Here is a 20,048-nt window from a genome sequence, read left to right as displayed (position 1 = left end):
AAGCGTTAATTAAACCACATATTGTAGATCCCTGTTCCAGATATATATAGGTTATGTCCTACCTTCATCTGGGCTGTTTCCTTTTTCCCTGGCATTCCCCCTGATAAGGGAATTCCAACAAATGAAGCACTCTACATAAAATACAGTAAATCTGTGTCCATGTTGGGGCTGATGACCAGGGTGTGAAAACCTATAGATTTAGAGATACCCCACTCCTAACCCCATAAATACTTAGTTATCTGGTTTTCACTTTCCTTGAACGTTTGAACAAAAATGCTTGGTCTTGGTACTAAATTAACATTTTCTTTACAAAGAATGAAAAGCCCATGCACAGTGTATCATTTGTATTAGTAGTATGTGTGGGGAGGTCTAGAGAAGTGACTCCCAACCAGAGGCTTGTGAGTAAAATGTAGCTCACCAATCCTTTGATGTTGCTCCCAGTGGCCTCAATGTAGGTTCTCCTTTTTCTAAATTTCTGGCTTGAAGGCAAGTTTTGGAAACACAGAGGCAGTTTTACGCCAAGCAGAGCAGGCAGTCCACATGGGCTACCAAATAGCCAATTAGAGTCCTTATTTGGCATTCTCAAAGAACTTTTTTCATGCTTGTGTGGCCCACTAACACTTTGTGGTTGGTATTCCTGGTCTAGAGGTTAAATGAGGTTATATAAATTGCCTCTAACAGTGAATCTCTTTTTCAGATCTTTGTGGCACCCTGAAGCCATGACCTCCTATCATTTCTAAGGATGCTTATATTATTATCATCTATACATTTAATAGCTCAAATGAGCTGCATAGACTTCTGATGGCCTTATCATCTGCAACAAGATGGATCTCTGCCACACATCCAGGCACAGTGTGATTATAGGATAGTATTAAGGCTACTTTGCTATATAAGAATGACAATATGTAGTTTGTTTACCAAGCTCAGAGGGCCATAAAATGCTTTCGATTTGTGTCCCCCAAAAAAGTAAAACTATATTCCGAATAATGTATGTCTCTACAAAAATATATCACATAAAATAGCCCTATATAAAACCCTGCTTCATCTAAATAAAACATTTTAATAAAAATATACTTTTTTAGTAGTATGCGCCATTGGGTAATCCTAAATAGAAAATTGCCATTTTAAGTACTAAGGGCCGCCCCCTGGGATCATATGTGGTGCACAGAAACAAACCAAGGGCACACATACATGCTAGGCCCCATCAGCCAATTCATGGACAAAGTTCTGCCTTTTCCTCCCACACTACTTCCTGTTACAGTCAGAGCTGCATTATTTCCTGTCAGCTGATCTCTGAGGGAGCACACAGCCCATCACAAAATGGTGGCCCATGGGATGTAAAGGGCAATATTTACTGATATATATGTTTCAGTTTGGTAAGATTCTTTAATATGCCACTTAATATGATATCTAGTTACTGTATGTCATTGTTTACAATGACTATGAACAAAGCATGGCACTAAAATTGGCAGAGAATCCACACTTTAAATGGGTTTGAATTTACTTGCAGTGCTGGTCACCAAGTCCACAGTTGCACTTGCTTTAAAGGGGTGGTTCACAAAAGTTAACTAAAAGTTATAGACTGTCCGATACATAGCAACTTTGCAATTTGTCTTCAATATTTTTTACAGTTTTTAATTATTTGCCTTCTGCTACATCTTTCCAGCTTTTTATATTTATATTCAGTCCCTCTCCTATTCATATTTTAGTCTCTTATTCAAACTACTGCCCAGTTGCTTAGTTAAAGGGATACTGTCATGATTTTTATGGGGTACTTTGTATTTCTAAATTACACTGTTTACATAGCAAATAATTCACTCTGCCATTTAAACTTTTATTCTTGAACCAACAAATGTTTTTTTTTAGCTGTAATATTGGTGTGTAGGTGCCTTGTGCGTGAGTCTGAGCTTTCAGAAGGAGCCAGCGCTACACATTAGAACTGCTTTCAGGTAACCTATTGTTTCTCCTACTCCCATGTAACTGGAGGAGTCCCAAGCCGGACTTGGATTTCTTACTATTGAGTGCTATTCTGATACCTACTGAGAGCTGCTATCTTGCTCCCTTCCCATTCTTCTGCTGATTGGCTGCTGGGAGGGGGGGATATCGCTCCAACTTGCAGATCAGCAGTAAAGTGTGACTAAAGTTTATTAGAGCATCTGCTTAGATTTTTGAAAAATGGATTTCCATTCAGGATTCTGCTGGAGAAGCTCTAGTATCCGATGTGTTTACAAAAAACAAAACAAAACATGTTTTCCCATGACAGTATCCTTTAAATTGGAACCTAGCTGCCAAATAGCTGCTGAAATTCCAAACTGGAAAGCTGCTGAACAAAAAGCCAAATAACTGAAAAACATGATAAAAAATGAAAACCAATTGCCAGTTGAATTATTAATGCCTATGTCATACTAAAAGTTAATTTAAAGGCGAACAACCCCTTTGAGGTTACCAGCTCATATAAAAAAATCGGGGGCACAGCTAGAAGGGCTGCGCTCACTGTAATTTAATTTAAATGTCACCCTGCAACATGTTTTTATTTATAAAAGTGTCCCTGAATTGCCTCAACTTATCTAAACACTTTTGCACCAGTGTGAGCTGCATGCAATGGAAGAGCATGCAACTAGTGATGGGCGAAATGTTTCACCAGGCATGGATTTGCGGCGAATTTCCGCGTTTCGCCATTGATGGATTGTTTCGTGAAATGGCTAAAAAAATTTGGTGGGGAAAAATTCGCCGCACGTCCAAAAATTGTCACCGGCGTCAAAAAAGAATAGTCGCGGGCATCAAAAGAATAGCCGTGCGATGAAATAATAGCCGCGTGACAAAATAATAGCCGCGGGCGACGAAACAATAGCCGCGGGTGACAAAATAATAGCCCTGCAACAAAATAATAGCCGTGCAACAAAATAATAGCCACGGGTGACGAAACTATAGCCACGCAACAAAATAATAGCCGCGGGCGACGAAACAAAAGCCGCGCAACAAAATAATACCTGCGGGTGACAATTTTTTTTTTTACACGACATTTTCGCAGTTTCGTGAATTTTTCGTCTTTTCGCCGATCTTTTGAAAGATTCGCAAATTTTTTGGCGAAGCGAAACGGAACAGATTCGCTCACCACTACATGTAACGATATGCTGGTGATTGCAAGTTGTGGCCATTTATGTACAATTTACTAACCTAAATTGTACCTAAACAGCCTAAATCAATGTTAATTTTTTGTACAACAATATGACAGCCCCAGGACATGTATAAAGAAGCAGAATATTATACACACAATAACAAAACTACCTTATACTGTAATGGCTAACAAAAGCAATATGGAGCCCCACAAATACATATAACTGCAATGACTGTATAAAGGGAATTAAATCTTATAAGATCCACACTCATTATTATACCTGTATTTATGAGCAATGCATAGGGGGAAAAAACTTGTGTCAAAAGCAAACAAAGGACGCCCCGTATTGTGGCAATGATTTTTCTTACTTTAATTGAAAAATACCTAGTCCTGAGCTGTAAAGTAATCATAATTTAAATACGGAAGCAAAGTAAAAACTTCAAAAATAGCTTTACAGTCAAATAAGATAACACAGCAGAAAATACCCAGGAAGCAAACTGATAACTCATGCAATAAGGTTTCATTATGATCAGAATGCAGAAGTAGTGAGGGGATATACTGTATTTAGCGATGAAGCAATACATGAGATAGAAGAAGCAGAAGGAAGGAAGGAACAGCAGCTCGGGGGATTATGTGGACTTTAATTTTATTTCTACAGAATGATGTTAAAGAAACAATGAGATTCTTATGAGGGCCATCTGGGCTAAACTCCCACTAGTATTCTGATCAGTGGCTAATCCTCTCTTTTAGGGAGAGAAGAAATACGGAAGAAGCCAAAAGATTAGGAAAGGGGATAAACAGTAGATAGAAACAATGCCCGAAAGGCCAGAGGCAATGCAACCAATCCCAGGGGGGTGTACTGCCTGAATGAGCTCTCAGGGGTGAGCTCTTGGGCCCAGTAGCCCAAGAGCTTTGTAAATGTCCCCAATATCTTCAAAGGGTGATATGGGCAGTATGCAAATATTTCCAGTAATAGCCCGGTTAATTTAAGATGAAAATATTGTATTCTAAAGAAATGACGAGATTTGTATTTAATGTGTTATAATGTGAAGAACAGGGAACATTAAGAGCACTTTCATTTTAAATGTGAGCTTATAGATTTCCAGATCCTATGGGATCACAAATGCCCACATAGTCAACTAATCCCAGTGTTGCTGGAAAGATAGCTACTGAGCCAAAGCTTGGTTTTAGTAGTGTATTTACACTGCTAATATCTCAGGAACTGCTCAAAACAGAATAGGAACTTTAATTGCAAAAGTGCTCAGTGGAACAATTTATATTATTTAAGTATATTTTCACTTTAAACCTTTGCATGTTTAGCTTTGCTAAATCAATTTTTCTTTTCTTTTAAGGAATTTGTAATAGATTAATTTAATATATTGCAAGAGAGTATAACCACTAGACAATATTGTTAAGTGAATACCATTACATCTGGGTGCAGTCAGCACCGCCTGTAGCTGACATTAGATAGTGTTAGTGTCATCTTACTAAGGGGCACATTTACTTACTCACGAACGGGCCAAATGCGTCCGATTGCGTTTTTTTCGTAATGATTGGTATTTGGCGATTTTTCGGAAAATTGTCGCGACTTTTTCGTTGCCATTCCGAATGTTGCGCAAAATGTGGCGATTTTTTCGTAGCGTTACTACTTGCGCGAAAAGTCGCGACTTTTTCGTAGCCTTCACGCCGAGTACGAAAGATTCGGATTCATTCAAGCTTCAGTATGGTGACTTTTCTTGGGCCAGGTTGGAGCTGCAGGGTGCCATTGAGTCCTATGGGAGACTTTCCTTGGGGCCAGGTTGGAGCTGCAGAGTGCCATTGAGCCCTATGGGAGACTTTCCTTGGGCCGGGTTGGAGCTGCAGAGTGCCATTGAGCCCTATGGGAGACTTTCCTTGGGCCGGGTTGGAGCTGCAGAGTGCCATTGAGCCCTATGGGAGACTTTCCTTGGGCCGGGTTGGAGCTGCAGAGTGCCATTGAGCCCTATGGGAGACTTTCCTTGGGCCGGGTTGGAGCTGCAGAGTGCCATTGAGCCCTATGGGAGGCTTTCCTTGGGCCGGGTTGGAGCTGCAGAGTGCCATTGAGCCCTATGGGAGACTTTCCTTGGGCCGGGTTGGAGCTGCAGAGTGCCATTGAGCCCTATGGGAGGCTTTCCTTGGGCCGGGTTGGAGCTGCAGAGTGCCATTGAGCCCTATGGGAGACTTTCCTTGGGCCAGGTTGGAGCTGCAGAGTGCCATTGAGCCCTATGGGAGACTTTCCTTGGGCCGGGTTGGAGCTGCAGGGTGCCATTGAGCCCTATGGGAGACTTTCCTTGGGCCAGGTTGGAGCTGCAGAGTGCCATTGAGCCCTATGGGAGACTTTCCTTGGGCCGGGTTGGAGCTGCAGAGTGCCATTGAGCCCTATGGGAGACTTTCCTTGGGCCGGGTTGGAGCTGCAGAGTGCCATTGAGCCCTATGGGAGACTTTCCTTGGGCCGGGTTGGAGCTGCAGGGTGCCATTGAGTCCTATGGGAGGCTTCCAAAATCATGCTAAGTCTGAAAGTTTTGCCCGCCGCTTACGAGCGCTCAATACAAAAAAGTCGCAACAAGATACGAGCGCATCGTAATGGCTAAGAAAAACTCGTGTTTTTTCGCGCAAATCGTATTGGTAACGAAAAAGTCGCGACAATTTCCGAAAAGTCGTAAAGACGCCGAAAAAATCGCAAAAAATACGAAAAAGTCGCAAAATGTTCGTTTTCCAATCGGAATTTTTCCAATTCGGATTCGTGGGTTAGTAAATGATTTAGAATGAGTGCTTTTAAGAAGAAAAACAGGAACCTATGATATTCATGAATTGTCCATAATAATTCTGAGCAGTAAACTTGTATTCTTTATTGAAAATAAAAGAGCTGGATTAAAAATACTATTTCTTCCACGTCCCTTCCATATCTGTACACATGGATAGTATTGCCCATCTGCACAAGGAAGTAGGACCGGTATAGCCAATCAAAACTAATCAAGGCCTAGAGGACCGCAGTGTTGCTGTAGTCTGTCCGTAGGTCAACATCTGGGCCAAGCATTCCCCATTGTTGTAAATTTCTTTCAGATTCATTAGTTGCTAAAGCACTGGAACTGAATGATTGTAAAGTCATTTTTATCTACTTGTTCTAGAAGGGGATAAAGGTTCATTCCCACCCTTTGTTAGACATGGGATTGCTTTGCTAGATCCCATGTGTACTGACATGGAAGGGACATGAAAATGGGAATTTTGCTTACTTGCTTGCCTTAAATTCCTTTTCTCTCGTGTCTCGACATGTCAGTACAAGTTCCTATCCCAAGTATATTGTGGGTTCCTGTACAGCTTTGACTGTATAACAGTGGTGAGGGGGAAGTGTGTTGTGCTGCCCCAGCAGTTAATAATGTATATCATGTTTTAAAGTTAATGGGTTATATGTGTTTTCATTGTTATGCTGCCACCTAGTGACCAAGGTAGCATTACAACTTGTTTACTTCTAAGTCTGTATACCCTCCCATTCCCTTCCTTATGTGTGACGTCAGTTCCTCCCATCATGCCATTCATGTTCCTGCTTTCTATGTGTGAGGAGCTACTCCAGGGGTTGGGAAAGCATATTTCTTTTGACCTCCAGCATTTGTCCATCCACCCCCAACGTTTGTTAACCCACAACAAATAAACAACCTTTTGTGGATCCCAAGTGTCTGGTGAGTTCTGCTATCTGGCAAAGATTGCCCACAGTGACTGTGCCCAGCTCCATACAGGCCCAGGGAGAGGGGTCTCAGGAGAAACTCAGCCATTATCACAGCAATTGGAGTCAGAATAGTCAAAAGAAATAGAATTCCATAACCTGCTGTCAGAGTGCCTGTTCCATCAAGTCCCCACTCACAGGCAGCTGTTTATATTCAGTCTGCACCCAAGCTTAATGCCAGCTCACAACTCCCTGCAAGCGCCTGATTGTACAAGCGCAGTCTGTACCCTGTGAATATTAAGGTGCCGTATATCCTTTATAACTGGCTAAACACATTATCTTGGTCCTGCTATAACACTACTGCAGTTTGTCCTGCACACCTACCACTGCTATAAGCATCTTAAAGAGACAGTAACCTTTTTCACCAAAAGTGCAAAATGTCCCAGCAAGGCTCTGTGCATTCGTTTGCAGGTGAATCTGAGCAAGTACCCCATGAACCAGAGCTCACAGACATCCAGGGAGAAAATCCCATACATACTGCAGAGCAAAGTGTTAGATCCAAGCGTATAATAAAACCATCTCAAAAGTCTAGAGAAAACTATGAGGCTACAAGGGATGAGTTGTCAAGCAGTTTATCAGACCTATGGAATAGAACTGTACGCTGCATGTCAGTTCTTTCATATTCTAATAATGACGCAGCTGATTTAAGAGACTGTATAAATCGCTTATCTTCCACCTATGAGCGTTATCAGCGTCTGTCCGCTAAGTATACTTCCTTCTTAAAGGACACTAATATAGTGGAATCCTTAGCAGAGCTGAGCAAAACTGAGGCCTTAGATCAAGAGAGAGACCTTCTGGTGCTAAGTGCTAAAGAGAAGGCAGAGCTCAGGATTGCACACCTGCAAGAGACCAGGTCTCACAGATCCACGTCATCAAAGCTTACATCAAGATCTTCTAAAACCTCTCACTCTAGGAAATCAGCACTGAGTGACAAGCTTATAGAGGCCCGCGCCAATGCAGAAGCAGCTAAGGTGCAAGTTTCCTTTGCTAAAAGAGAGGCAAGTCTTAGGGCTGAAGCTGCAACTGAGACCGCACGCCAGCAAGCAGAAGCTGCCCGTAAAAAGGCAGAAATGGAAGCCGAATTAGAAATTCTTCAAATGGAGAAAGAAAAGGCTTCAGCTATTGCGAGGTTAAAGGTTCTTGAACAAGCACTGGGAGGAGTACATGATCAGGACTGCCTTATTCCAACAGAGTCTGAAGATCCTGTTGAACGCACAAGTAAATATGTACTAAACCAGGATGCATCTAATGCCAAAGAACCAAGCTTGCAACGTCCAGGGACAACCCCTGCAACCCACAGTACAGGTCAGTCTCTTATACCTGTCACTTCTAATACCGCTGTTCCTTACAGTGCCCAACCTGCAGAGCTGCAAATGCCGGCACAGCAACAGGTCAGCCACACAGACATTGTCACACAGCACAAAATACTGCCTCCTACCATCACTCAGGTGGACTGCAGCAGTAAGCTACAGCCAGCAAAGGCCTTAGAGACTAAACCACTGCTGAATGCTCATGCCACTTCATTCTATCCTGGTTCATCTCACCTTTATACGCCAGAAAGCTTATACAACCCCAGGGTTCCACAAGTTACTCAGGCACCAAAGAGTGAGAGATCAGACTTATCTGACTTCGCCAGGTATATGATACGTCGTGAGCTCATAAATATCAGTCTCTCAAGGTTTGACGATTGTCCAGAGAGTTACAGAGCCTGGAAATCAACCTTTAAAGCTGCTATTGCTGACCTCAACCTCACTGCCAAGGAGGAACTTGACTTACTTATTAAGTGGCTTGGTCCAGAGTCTGCTGATCGTGTAAAGAGACTTAGAGCTGTACATGTTGACTACCCAGATGCAGGCCTTGCTGCGGCCTGGGGAAGGCTTGAGCAAACCTATGGGAGCTCTGAAGCCATAGAAAATGCCTTGTTTAAGAGACTGCAAAACTTCCCAAAAATAACTAACAAAGACAATCGCAAGCTGCAAGAACTTAGTGACCTTCTGATGGAGCTAGAGTTAGCTAAGGCAGATCCTCGCCTGTCAGGGCTCAGCTACTTGGACACTGCACATGGTGTAAACCCAGTAGTATTGAAGCTGCCTTACGGATTGCAAGAGAAATGGGCCACAACGGGCTCAAGGTACAAGAAACAATATAATGTATCTTTTCCTCCATTCTCATATTTCTGCAAGTTCATCAGTGACTATGCCTGGACCAAGAATGATCCCAGTTTTAGCTTCAGTGAGCCTAACCCTCCTGCTTCATCATTTTCAAAGCACGACAATGCAGCTGCTAAACACAAAGAGTTGCGGAGAACAGTGTCAGTCAGAAAGACAGAAGTTCCTCCAACCACAGTCTCTTACACTGACAAATCTTCCTCTTTTGGGAAAACTGAGGATCCCAATCGTCAGTGCCCAATTCACAAGAAACCACACCCGCTTAAAAAATGTCGTGGGTTCAGGGCAAAGTCTTTACAGGAGCGCAAGGAGATTCTCCAGAAGTGTGGGGTCTGCTATAAGTGCTGCGCTTCCTCAGACCATTTTGCAAAAGACTGTAAGGCGGTTATTAAGTGTGCAGAGTGCAATAGTGACAAGCATGTTGCGGCAATGCATCCAACTCCTCCTCCTGATAATCTGCAGCCTCCAACCCCTGCCTCAACTCATGGCGGGGAGGAACAGGGGCATGTTCCAGCTTCACCAAAGATTTCAACTTCATGCACTGAAGTCTGCGGGGAAGGTTGCAGTGCCAAATGCTGTGCCAAGGTATGCCTAGTACAAGTATATCCTGAAGGACAACCAGAGAAGGCGATCAGGATTTATGCCATCCTTGATGACCAAAGCAACAGATCTCTTGCAAGACCACAGTTCTTTGAGATTTTCAACATCAAGGGAGATGCATCACCATATACCCTCAATACCTGTGCCGGTCGCATAGAGACTCTGGGCAGAAGGGCTAACGGGTATGTCGTCTCTTCAATCAAAGGTAACATTCATCTACCTTTACCTACTTTAATTGAATGTGATGAAATCCCTAACAACAGGGAGGAGATTCCTACACCAGAAGCTGCATACTACCAACCCCACTTAAGGCACCTGGCCAACCAAATTCCTGCCATGGACAAAGATGCTGATATCCTGCTCTTGTTGGGTAGAGACATTCTTAGGGTCCATAAGGTACGCCAGCAGTGCAATGGTCCTCATGATGCTCCCTATGCACAAAGACTTGACTTAGGCTGGGTAATAGTGGGTGATGTGTGCCTTGACAAAATGCACAGGCCATCTGAAGTAGACTCCTACAAAACTCATGTATTGAGAAGCGGACGCACTACTCACTTCAGACCATGCCCTCATCATTTTGAGGTGAAAGAGAATACTAAGGATATGATCCCAGCAACCAGTGTCACTCCTACTTCTTGTGATGACAGTTTTGGGATTACAGTTTTTCATACTACAAATGATGACAACAAAATTGCACCTTCCATTGAGGATAAAGAGTTCATCAGAATAATGGACAATGAATTCTTCAAAGACAATTCCAACAGTTGGGTTGCACCCTTACCATTCCGTACTACCAGAACCAAACTTCCAATCAATCGTGAGCAAGCCATTTCCAGATTTGCTTCACTACAGAGAACTCTTAAGAGCAAGCCTGAAATGAAAGACCACTTTGTCGCATTTATGAAGAAAATATTTGAAAATGATCACGCGGAACCAGCTCCACCACTACAAGAGCATGATGAGTGTTGGTACCTACCTTCCTTTGGCGTGTATCACCCCCGCAAACCAAAACAAATCAGGGTGGTATTCGACTCAAGTGCCAAGTATCAAGGTATGTCTCTCAATGATGTTCTTCTCACTGGTCCCAACCTAACTAACAACCTTGTGGGAGTGCTCATGAGGTTCAGAAGGGAGCCAGTTGCAATCACGGCTGATATCCAGCAGATGTTCCATTGTTTTATCGTACGAGAGGATCACAGAAATTTCCTCAGATTCCTCTGGCACCACGACAATAACATCAACAGTGAAGTGATCGAATATCGCATGAAAGTGCATGTCTTTGGTAACAGTCCATCACCTGCTGTTGCAACATATGGCCTAAGAAGGACTGCTTGCGAAGGTGAAAATGAGTATGGTGCAGATGCACAGCATTTTGTAGAAAGAGACTTCTACGTGGATGACGGCCTAAAATCTTTACCAACAGATGAAGAGGCTATCGACCTGCTTAAGAGGACACAAAGCATGCTCTCTGAGGCCAACCTGAGACTCCATAAGATTGCTTCAAACAGCACTACCGTAATGAAAGCCTTTCAAACTGATGATCATGCCACAGAATTTAAAGACTTAAATTTGGGAATAGACAATCCACCCATTCAAAGAAGCCTTGGCTTAAGATGGGACTTATTGAACGACACATTTGGTTTCCAGGTTACCACTGCAGACAAACCGTTTACAAGGCGTGGTGTCCTGTCAGTAGTGAACAGCCTGTATGACCCACTGGGGTTTGTAGCACCCATCACCATACAAGGTAAATCTTTACTAAGACAGTTATCAGAGACTGTTAAAGACTGGGACACTCCTTTACCAACTGATAAACAAACAAAATGGGAGTCTTGGAAGCAATCTCTAAAGGACCTAGAGGAACTCCACATACCTAGGTGCTACACTTCAACTTCCCTTGCTGAAAGTCAGAGGAGAGAGATCCACATTTTCTCAGATGCATCTACTGAAGCCATAGCAGTTGTGGCCTACCTGAAGGTAAGAGACACCTGTGGTCAACCTCATATAGGTTTTCTCTTTGGCAAGGCTAAGTTAGCACCAAAACCTGAGCACACCATCCCAAGACTTGAACTTTGCGGAGCTGTGTTAGCAGTTGAGATTGCAGACTTTATTTTGTGTGAGCTGGATATTCACATTGATGCTGTTAAATTCTACACAGACAGTAAGGTTGTTCTAGGCTACATATACAATCAGACAAGACGCTTTTATGTGTATGTGAGCAATCGAGTAGAAAGAATCAGGAAATCTACCAAACCTGAACAGTGGCATTATGTACCATCTGAAATTAACCCTGCAGACCATGCAACCAGGCCAGTGTCCACAGCTGTCTTTGCAGGTACTTCCTGGCTAATGGGTCCTGAATTCTTACTGGATCACTCAGAGGCTACAACTACTGCAGATGTCTTCAGTCTCCTAGATCCTGACAGAGACCCCGAAATTCGACCTAAAGTTTCAGCACTTGCTACAAGAGCTGAGCAACGGTTCAACTTAGGTTGTCAGCGCTTTGAACGCTTCTCCACGTGGACAAGACTTGTACGCACAATTGCAAGGTTAGTTCACATTGCACACTGTTACCATACACAATCCAAGGATGCTAAGGCCTGTTATGGCTGGCACTTATGCCACAAATCTCCCACTGCAGCAGATATTGCTCAAGGTGAGCGAATCATCATACGCTGTGTGCAACAGCATGTATTTTCTGCAGAAACCAGATGCATTCTTAAAAAGGAAAACATTTCCAAAAATAGTCCTATTGCCAACCTGAACCCAGTAATTGACAGTGATGGCATGTTAAGGGTTGGTGGCCGCTTGAACAAGGCCACAATACAAGGAAATGAACAAAATCCTTTGATAATACCTGGTCACCATCACATTGCCACATTGCTTATTCGCCATCACCACGAGCAAGTCAAGCACCAAGGCAGACATTTTACTGAGGGTGCTATAAGAGCTGCAGGACTTTGGATTATTGGTGCAAAAAGACAGATAAGTAATGTGATTCTCAAGTGTATCCAGTGCCGTAAACTAAGGGGGAAAATTCAACAACAACAGATGTCAGAATTGCCAGCTGACAGGTTGAGCACTGATCCTCCCTTCACTCATGTTGGCCTGGATGTCTTTGGGCCATGGACAGTTATGGCACGGAGGACTCGAGGTGGTGAAGCATATAACAAACGGTGGGCAGTGTTGTTCACCTGCATGAGTGTGCGTGCAGTACACATTGAGGTCATAGAGTCTATGGATACCTCAAGCTTTATCAATGCTCTTAGGCGATTCCTTGCAATCAGAGGGCCAGTGAGACTGTTGAGATCAGACTGTGGGACTAACTTCACTGGAGCCTGCAGAGAGCTACAGTTTGACACTCAGCCTGTCAAAGACTATTTAGCCAGCAATGGTTGCACATGGATCTTCAATCCTCCTCATTCTTCCCACATGGGTGGATCTTGGGAAAGAATGATAGGCATCACGCGTAGAATATTGGACTCCATGTTGATGGATTTGAATTCCACAAGGCTCACTCATGAGATCCTTACTACATTCCTCGCAGAAGTGTCTGCCATAATCAATTCAAGACCTCTAGTTCCAGTGTCTACAGATCCAGAATTTCCAGTCATCCTTACCCCAGCCACTCTTCTCACCCAGAAAATGGGGAATGCTCCTGTTCCACCTGGTGACTTTGCAGCTGGGAACCTCTACCAGAGTCAGTGGAAGCGTGTGCAACACCTGGCCAACTACTTCTGGAACAGATGGAAGAAGGAATACCTCACCCTTTTGCAAGGACGCAGAAAGTGGCAAAGACTGACTCCTAATCTACAAGTAGGAGACCTTATCCTACTAAAAGACCAACAAGCTCAGAGGATCGATTGGCCATTGGGACTTATTACAAAGATCATTCCCAGTGATGATGGTAAGGTACGTAAGGTGGAAGTGAGGGTTGCCAAGGATGGTACCACAAAGACTTTCAGTCGTCCCATCACTGAACTTATACTGCTCTTACCTTTTGAGCATTGAACTCTTAATGTGCTTGAAGTAAGAGACTTACATTGATACCCAAGGGAACCTGCTATGACATACAGTTTAAAATGCCATGTTTGTTGCATTGCATGCTTGTTTCTCTCTTTTGTCTTCCAGGTCACAGGAAGGATCTTCAAGCAAAATTGCACTTATGTTTATTTTGCAATTTCATAACTACTGTAATGTTTATGATATAGTGGTACCTAAAGATACCAGACGGGGAGTGTGCTGCCCCAGCAGTTAATAATGTATATCATGTTTTAAAGTTAATGGGTTATATGTGTTTTCATTGTTATGCTGCCACCTAGTGACCAAGGTAGCATTACAACTTGTTTACTTCTAAGTCTGTATACCCTCCCATTCCCTTCCTTATGTGTGACGTCAGTTCCTCCCATCATGCCATTCATGTTCCTGCTTTCTATGTGTGAGGAGCTACTCCAGGGGTTGGGAAAGCATATTTCTTTTGACCTCCAGCATTTGTCCATCCACCCCCAACGTTTGTTAACCCACAACAAATAAACAACCTTTTGTGGATCCCAAGTGTCTGGTGAGTTCTGCTATCTGGCAAAGATTGCCCACAGTGACTGTGCCCAGCTCCATACAGGCCCAGGGAGAGGGGTCTCAGGAGAAACTCAGCCATTATCACAGCAATTGGAGTCAGAATATGTGTGATATTATAGGTCATGATTAGTTTTGATAGGCTATGGTCCGGTCCTACCTCCTTGTGCCGGTGGGCAATACTACCCATGTGTACTGACATGTCAGGATGTGGAAGAAAAGGAATTTTTATTCCCATTTCTTCTTACAGAGGGTGGTATGTCCTTTTTAAGAGAAAATATTGCCTACCTATTTCCTAAGCTACCATTGGGTACTCCGAAATAGCAAATTGTCATTTTAAGTACTAGGGGACACCCCCTTTTATGAAGCACGCAATCAAACCAAGGGCACACATACATGCTAGGCCACATCACCAGCCAATTAATATACAGAGTTCTGCATTTTGCTTCCACACTACTTCCTGTTACAGTCAGAGCTGCATTATTTCCTGTCAGCTGATCTCTGAGGGAGCACACAGCCCATCATAAAATGGTGGCCCACGGGAAAATATGTAAACGGGCAATATTTACTGATAGATATATTTCACTTTGGTAAGATTCCTTAATAGGCCACTTAATATAATATAAAATGTTGTTTGGTATTCATTCTAGGGGTTTAGTTTTCCTTTAAGGTAACCCTTTTTTTGTTGATCACCCAAAGGGATGGTGGCATGATTAAGCCGTACAGTATTTTTTGTGTTCGGTATTCTTGTCTCATCTGAAATGTTAAATTAATATCCAGAGAAAATTTGGGGGAAGAATCTAAAGGTACTGTTTACAAGACGTCCACTGTTCCTGTTCAGACCTACCAGTAGGGCACATTCTAGTTACTACCTCTGGTTCACTGAATGCAGCTGGAAATAGCAGGCTGATTTACTAACATAGGAACTCATTTGCACCAATGCAGTTACCCAGATTATAATTTGTAGTGAATTTACAAAACAAATGGCTGATTGGTTGATATTGGCAACTGCAATTAACACTCATGCTAATAAAGGAGCCCCATACGTTTACATAAATGTAAATTTATGTTAAATAATATAGGTTATATGTTAGAATGTAGCATATGAAGGTGTGTTTAATTGTAATCTGAGCTTCTTTTCATATTTATAGTACTTGTATTGAGACATCAACGGGGTAAGTTGCAGCGAACATTTTCAGAGTGGGTTTGTTGTCACTTCCGATGCACTTAATTTTATAAGTCAGTTGTGAATATTGATGCAACCCGCTATGGGAGCCCTAGAATTACCAGGGTCCCCTCGCATTGATGTATATGCATTTACACACAATTGGTGCATTGGAGCATTGGTGTTCCTTGGAAGTACCCACAAGCAAATATATCATGTATGGAAGCAAGTATGTTTTATGAATCGTGCCAATGTGCACTCAATTTTGTGTCTATTTTAGCTCACTCCGCAAGTGCAGTTACTTTTGTATGTGTCTTAAAGATGTTTTAAAGAGTGTAAACCTATCTATTAACATGCACAAACTTAACTACATTCACAAAAGAGAACAATTTATTATCTATATGAATAATAATATATTTTTGTATCACACAAATAACAATACAAACGTCACTACAAATGTCACTATGGCAATCACGTACCTCCAATGGTGAGGATTAAAAGAAGATTCCTTCTTAGCCAACTACATCTTTTAGTCCAGCATGGCTTGGGAAGGTCTTCTATGCTCATGTGATGTCCATCTGAGATTGGAGCCTCAATGTGATTGGTCATCCTAGTTAATGAAAAAGTATCATAAGCATCATAATGTTGATCCATTGTTACTAATCATCATCATAAAATCAATGTGGCAAATTAATAGATTTATTTAATTTGTTTCACATTTATTATGTTCATTATGTAATGGAACAAGAATACACTTATTACACATATTTCTTACTAATACACTTATTTCTTACAGAACTAAACACCCGGTAGCTTAATGGACCAACATAGACAATGGAATATTTCCTTTTACTAGTGCCATGTTAGGAGAAGAACTGATACTAGTGCAGTTGTAGACCTCAATATAAACATAAGTCAGAAGATGGAGACCAGAGACAGGAAACTGGTGCCATCATAACTTTTGTTGGAACACAATGTTGGGATACTCACAACACCTTTAACCAGCTTTCATAGTGGGAATTAGAAAGAATTATATATGTATATAGTATAAAAATAATGGGCAGGAATATCCAGGAACATGCTCCTTAAGTCAGCAGAATAAACCAGATGCCACTAAGCCATTAGCTCTATTATACTAAAGCACAAATAATAGAGTATATGCAATGGCAAAATGAAAGATACTGTATATACTCGAGTATAAGCCTAGTTTTTCAGCACCAAAAATGTGCTGAAACTTTTTTTTAACTCTTTGTGTTTAGCTTGGTTGATGATTGAGCTAAGGGGGTAGTACTCTTAAAGCATCATTGTTGATACCATATTGTTTTTGTTGACCCTCTTCTCCACTTACAGAGCTAGTTTACTGTTTTTCTTTGAAATAAATATTTAAAAACTTAGACCCCACTGATGCCTTATTTAATGTAATTTCATTGGTATTTATTTTGATTATTGAAACTTAGCAGTAGCTGCTGCATTTCCCACCCTAGGCTTATACTCGAGTCAATACCTTTTTCCAGTTTTCTTAGGTAAAATTAGGTACCTTGGCTTATATTCGGAACGGCTTATACTCGAGTATATACATTAGTTACTTCTGTGCATTACACATTATTTTTATTTGTAAAAACCCGGTACAGACCACACAGTTTATGCAGTAGAATATATTTGTACTCCCCAAGCATATACATTGGCCAACAATCAAATTACAAAGGAAATTTGTGAACAATTCTTTGTTCTAATGAAGTGCTGAGTTGGTAGGATTGATTGGTATCCAAATAAGCATCAATTAGATATGAACTGTCCCCACTTCAGTTTTCAGTGTGCTCTCAATGTTCATATTAATATTTTTATGCTGACAAAAAATAACAAAAAGTATGAATAAGTGACTGACAGAGTGAGATGGTACAGTTAGCAGAAGAGAGTTAGCAATATATAAGGGGATTAGAGAGTATAAGTCTAATATAGTATAAACATTCTATAGATGTGATGGGTTGTGTGTGCTGGGTTTACTTGGATGGGTTGAACTTGATGGACTCTGGTCTTTTTTCAACCCTATGTAACTATGTGATATATGTATAGTGCAAATTCTTGCAAAATATTATAAAATATAAGGTGTCAGAAAATACATTTAGAAACAAAAAGAAGTGCAACAAATGCAAACAAATAGGCAGCTACCTAACCCTGAAAAGAAGGAATCAAAGACAAACTTTCAAAAAGCATATCATATCAAGGAAAGGAAGGAAAATTATTTCTTTTACTCAATGCAAAAATATAAGCACTAGTGTTTCACTGCTCGCATTGGAGTAGTTCACACAATCTATACATTTTTACTTTACTCTTGACTTTGAATTGTTTTATGAGAGATATAACCTAGAAAACAAAATGGACTTGCTATTAACAATGAAGTTAGAGCGGGCTTTTGACATACAGCAGTGCCAAATACGCCATTACTAAATATATTGATGTACCTAGACAAAGTCTTGGCAAAAGCATTGTGTAACTGGTAATGGTTCATCATAACCTATTTTTGTATATATAAGTAGTGTTCCATAGTATTCTGTTCTCAAACTACTTTGATTATAGGCAGTGAAGGCAATGCATCCATGTCTGCTTATGCCAAGACAAATGGAGATTTATACATGTTGGTGGGTGATAAAATTAAATGTAGGCAATGCTTTTGCAGTGTAAATGAACATTCATGGTACATATGGGGATATTTATGGAATTTAGTTACTTCTTTGAATGACTAGTAGGATTTGCACATAAAAACCCAGTACCTACCATAGGCTCAGCATCATACTGATAGATATATATCGCCTTATGAAGAAACTATAATACTTTAGGTATGGGATCAATTATCCAGAATTTTATTGACAAAGCATGGAAATATGTTGTTGTCATTTCCCACAAAGTCAGATTTATTCAAACAATTTGGCATTTTTTTACTTTTTTTTTCCTTTGTTATAAGACAATAACTTATACTTGATTAATAATAGATTTCATACTTGTACTTCTTTTTATAGGAAATTGATTTGTATAACTAGCATATGCAGTGGCATTGTGGTGTGTATTTCACAAAAAAATAATGATGGAAATTATGAGGTTTCATATAAAACTAAATTAAATAGTGGAAGTAAATGAGTGGAAGATTTCTGTTTTGAAGGTAGGCTGGATGAGTTGGGTCTGATTTGCAATGTACAAGAAGTTCTTACAGAGGGATATAAACATGTTAAATACATGTGTAAAGGGACCATGCAAGAAGCCTGTTTACCAATAGATTTTAACAGAGCACAAAGTACATCATTTAAGACTGGAAGAAACAAAGGTTTGTGTGAAGGTCAAGTTCTGGATGCACTCTAAGCAAATTAGAATATTCAAAGCTATTGGTGCTAATGCATATAGAAGAATAGCTATCCAGCACCTAGTAGTATTGCCATTCTGAAGTCTAGAAGAATTGCATTTCCTTTTGACGCCAACTGGACAGAGATTTATTTGGAATCAACACCTGAACTGGACTTTGTGACTGGACTTTGTAATCCTCTCATCCTTATTGACCAAGTAAAAGTAAATTGATCTTTGCCTGATTTTGGAAACGTAGGCACTGGTAATTCTGTTTAATAATAAATTCCATTTTAATCTTTTGATCTCACGGGGGTCCAGGTGGACATGCCCCAAGCCTTGCAGCATAGGGAGCGAATATTCACCAGAATTTCAGAAAACCATACACGCAAGGCACACTGGGACACATTTGCGTAAAAACTGCAGAAAAATAAACTTACTTTTATGCCTGAAAATAGATACTTAATGGTAAGCTAGGATTAAGCACCAACGTATATATTGCCCATTTCTATATAAACTTCTGCACTTTTTCTACAAACATGTTCCAGTGTGCCTGCCTAGTTTCTGAAATTCTGGTAGATAACCGATGTGATGGACCAGAATGGTTCTCATCTGATCATTTGGCCTCTGGGCCAATGATCAGATCATAATAGAGGTCTATACAATTGAGAAGGTAGAGGATTATGTGGTCCTCACCTGATGGTAATTTTTTTACCTGCCTGATAAACATCTAGCTAATTTAAAACCATACAATCTGGCAGGCTGGAGTGGCCGAGTCAGCAGTTTATATTGGGCCTTGTACAGCCATTATTCAAAGTGGATTTTCACATTTATATAGGCAACTGCCTTGTCCAATATAGAAATAAAATTGGGTAAGGTAATTTTTTTAAATTTCAAAATGCCAGCAAAGGAGCAACACATTTCCAAAATAATTCTTATATTTTTTAACATAAGGATGGATTACCACTTCAGTACAATAATTTTTTTATATGATTATTTAAAGATTAGACTATTAAATTGTTATTCTTAGGATAAGCTATGAATTTATCAAGAAGACATCTCAAATACTATTTCCTTGTATAAACCAGCGATTATGGCTATGCCAAAATGACAGAGTATAATCCATTATGCCATTAGATCAATTTTACTTTAATCATTGCTTTTGCCTTCGAAAATTAACTCTCCTTCCCAACATGGAATTTTAAAATATTCAAAAATAATCTAACAATTGGATAAGAAAGAAAAACTGTTTACTTCATTTGGGGCAGAGAGTGATTCAATAAAGGTTAGATCCTAATTAAAGGAGTATTATAGCCACATTTTCCACATTGGTGCAATAAATAGAGCTTGTGC

The 20,048-nt window shown here is 40.8% G+C and overlaps 2 protein-coding genes across 3 annotated transcripts in view; one reads left to right on the top strand and one right to left on the bottom strand.

Annotated features, from left to right (window-relative positions):
• Positions 1-20,048, top strand: part of pih1d1 (PIH1 domain containing 1) — a 506,577-nt gene that overhangs the window by 315,089 nt on the left and 171,440 nt on the right. The gene's annotated exons all lie outside the window — the stretch shown is intronic.
• The window catches only part of LOC100496635 (excitatory amino acid transporter 2), a 55,064-nt gene that overhangs the window by 14,388 nt on the left and 20,628 nt on the right, over positions 1-20,048 (bottom strand). Inside the window, exon 2 of the mRNA XM_018095739.2 lies at positions 15,842-15,972. Coding sequence (XP_017951228.2) covers positions 15,842-15,971 — 130 coding nt within the window. The 5' untranslated portion in view covers position 15,972. The remainder of the gene's footprint in view (positions 1-15,841; positions 15,973-20,048) is intronic.

The sequence above is a fragment of the Xenopus tropicalis genome, chromosome 7 (assembly GCF_000004195.4).
Source record: "Xenopus tropicalis strain Nigerian chromosome 7, UCB_Xtro_10.0, whole genome shotgun sequence".
NCBI classification, from domain to species: Eukaryota; Metazoa; Chordata; class Amphibia; order Anura; family Pipidae; genus Xenopus; species Xenopus tropicalis.
This window is presented reverse-complemented; position numbering and strand designations above follow the sequence as displayed.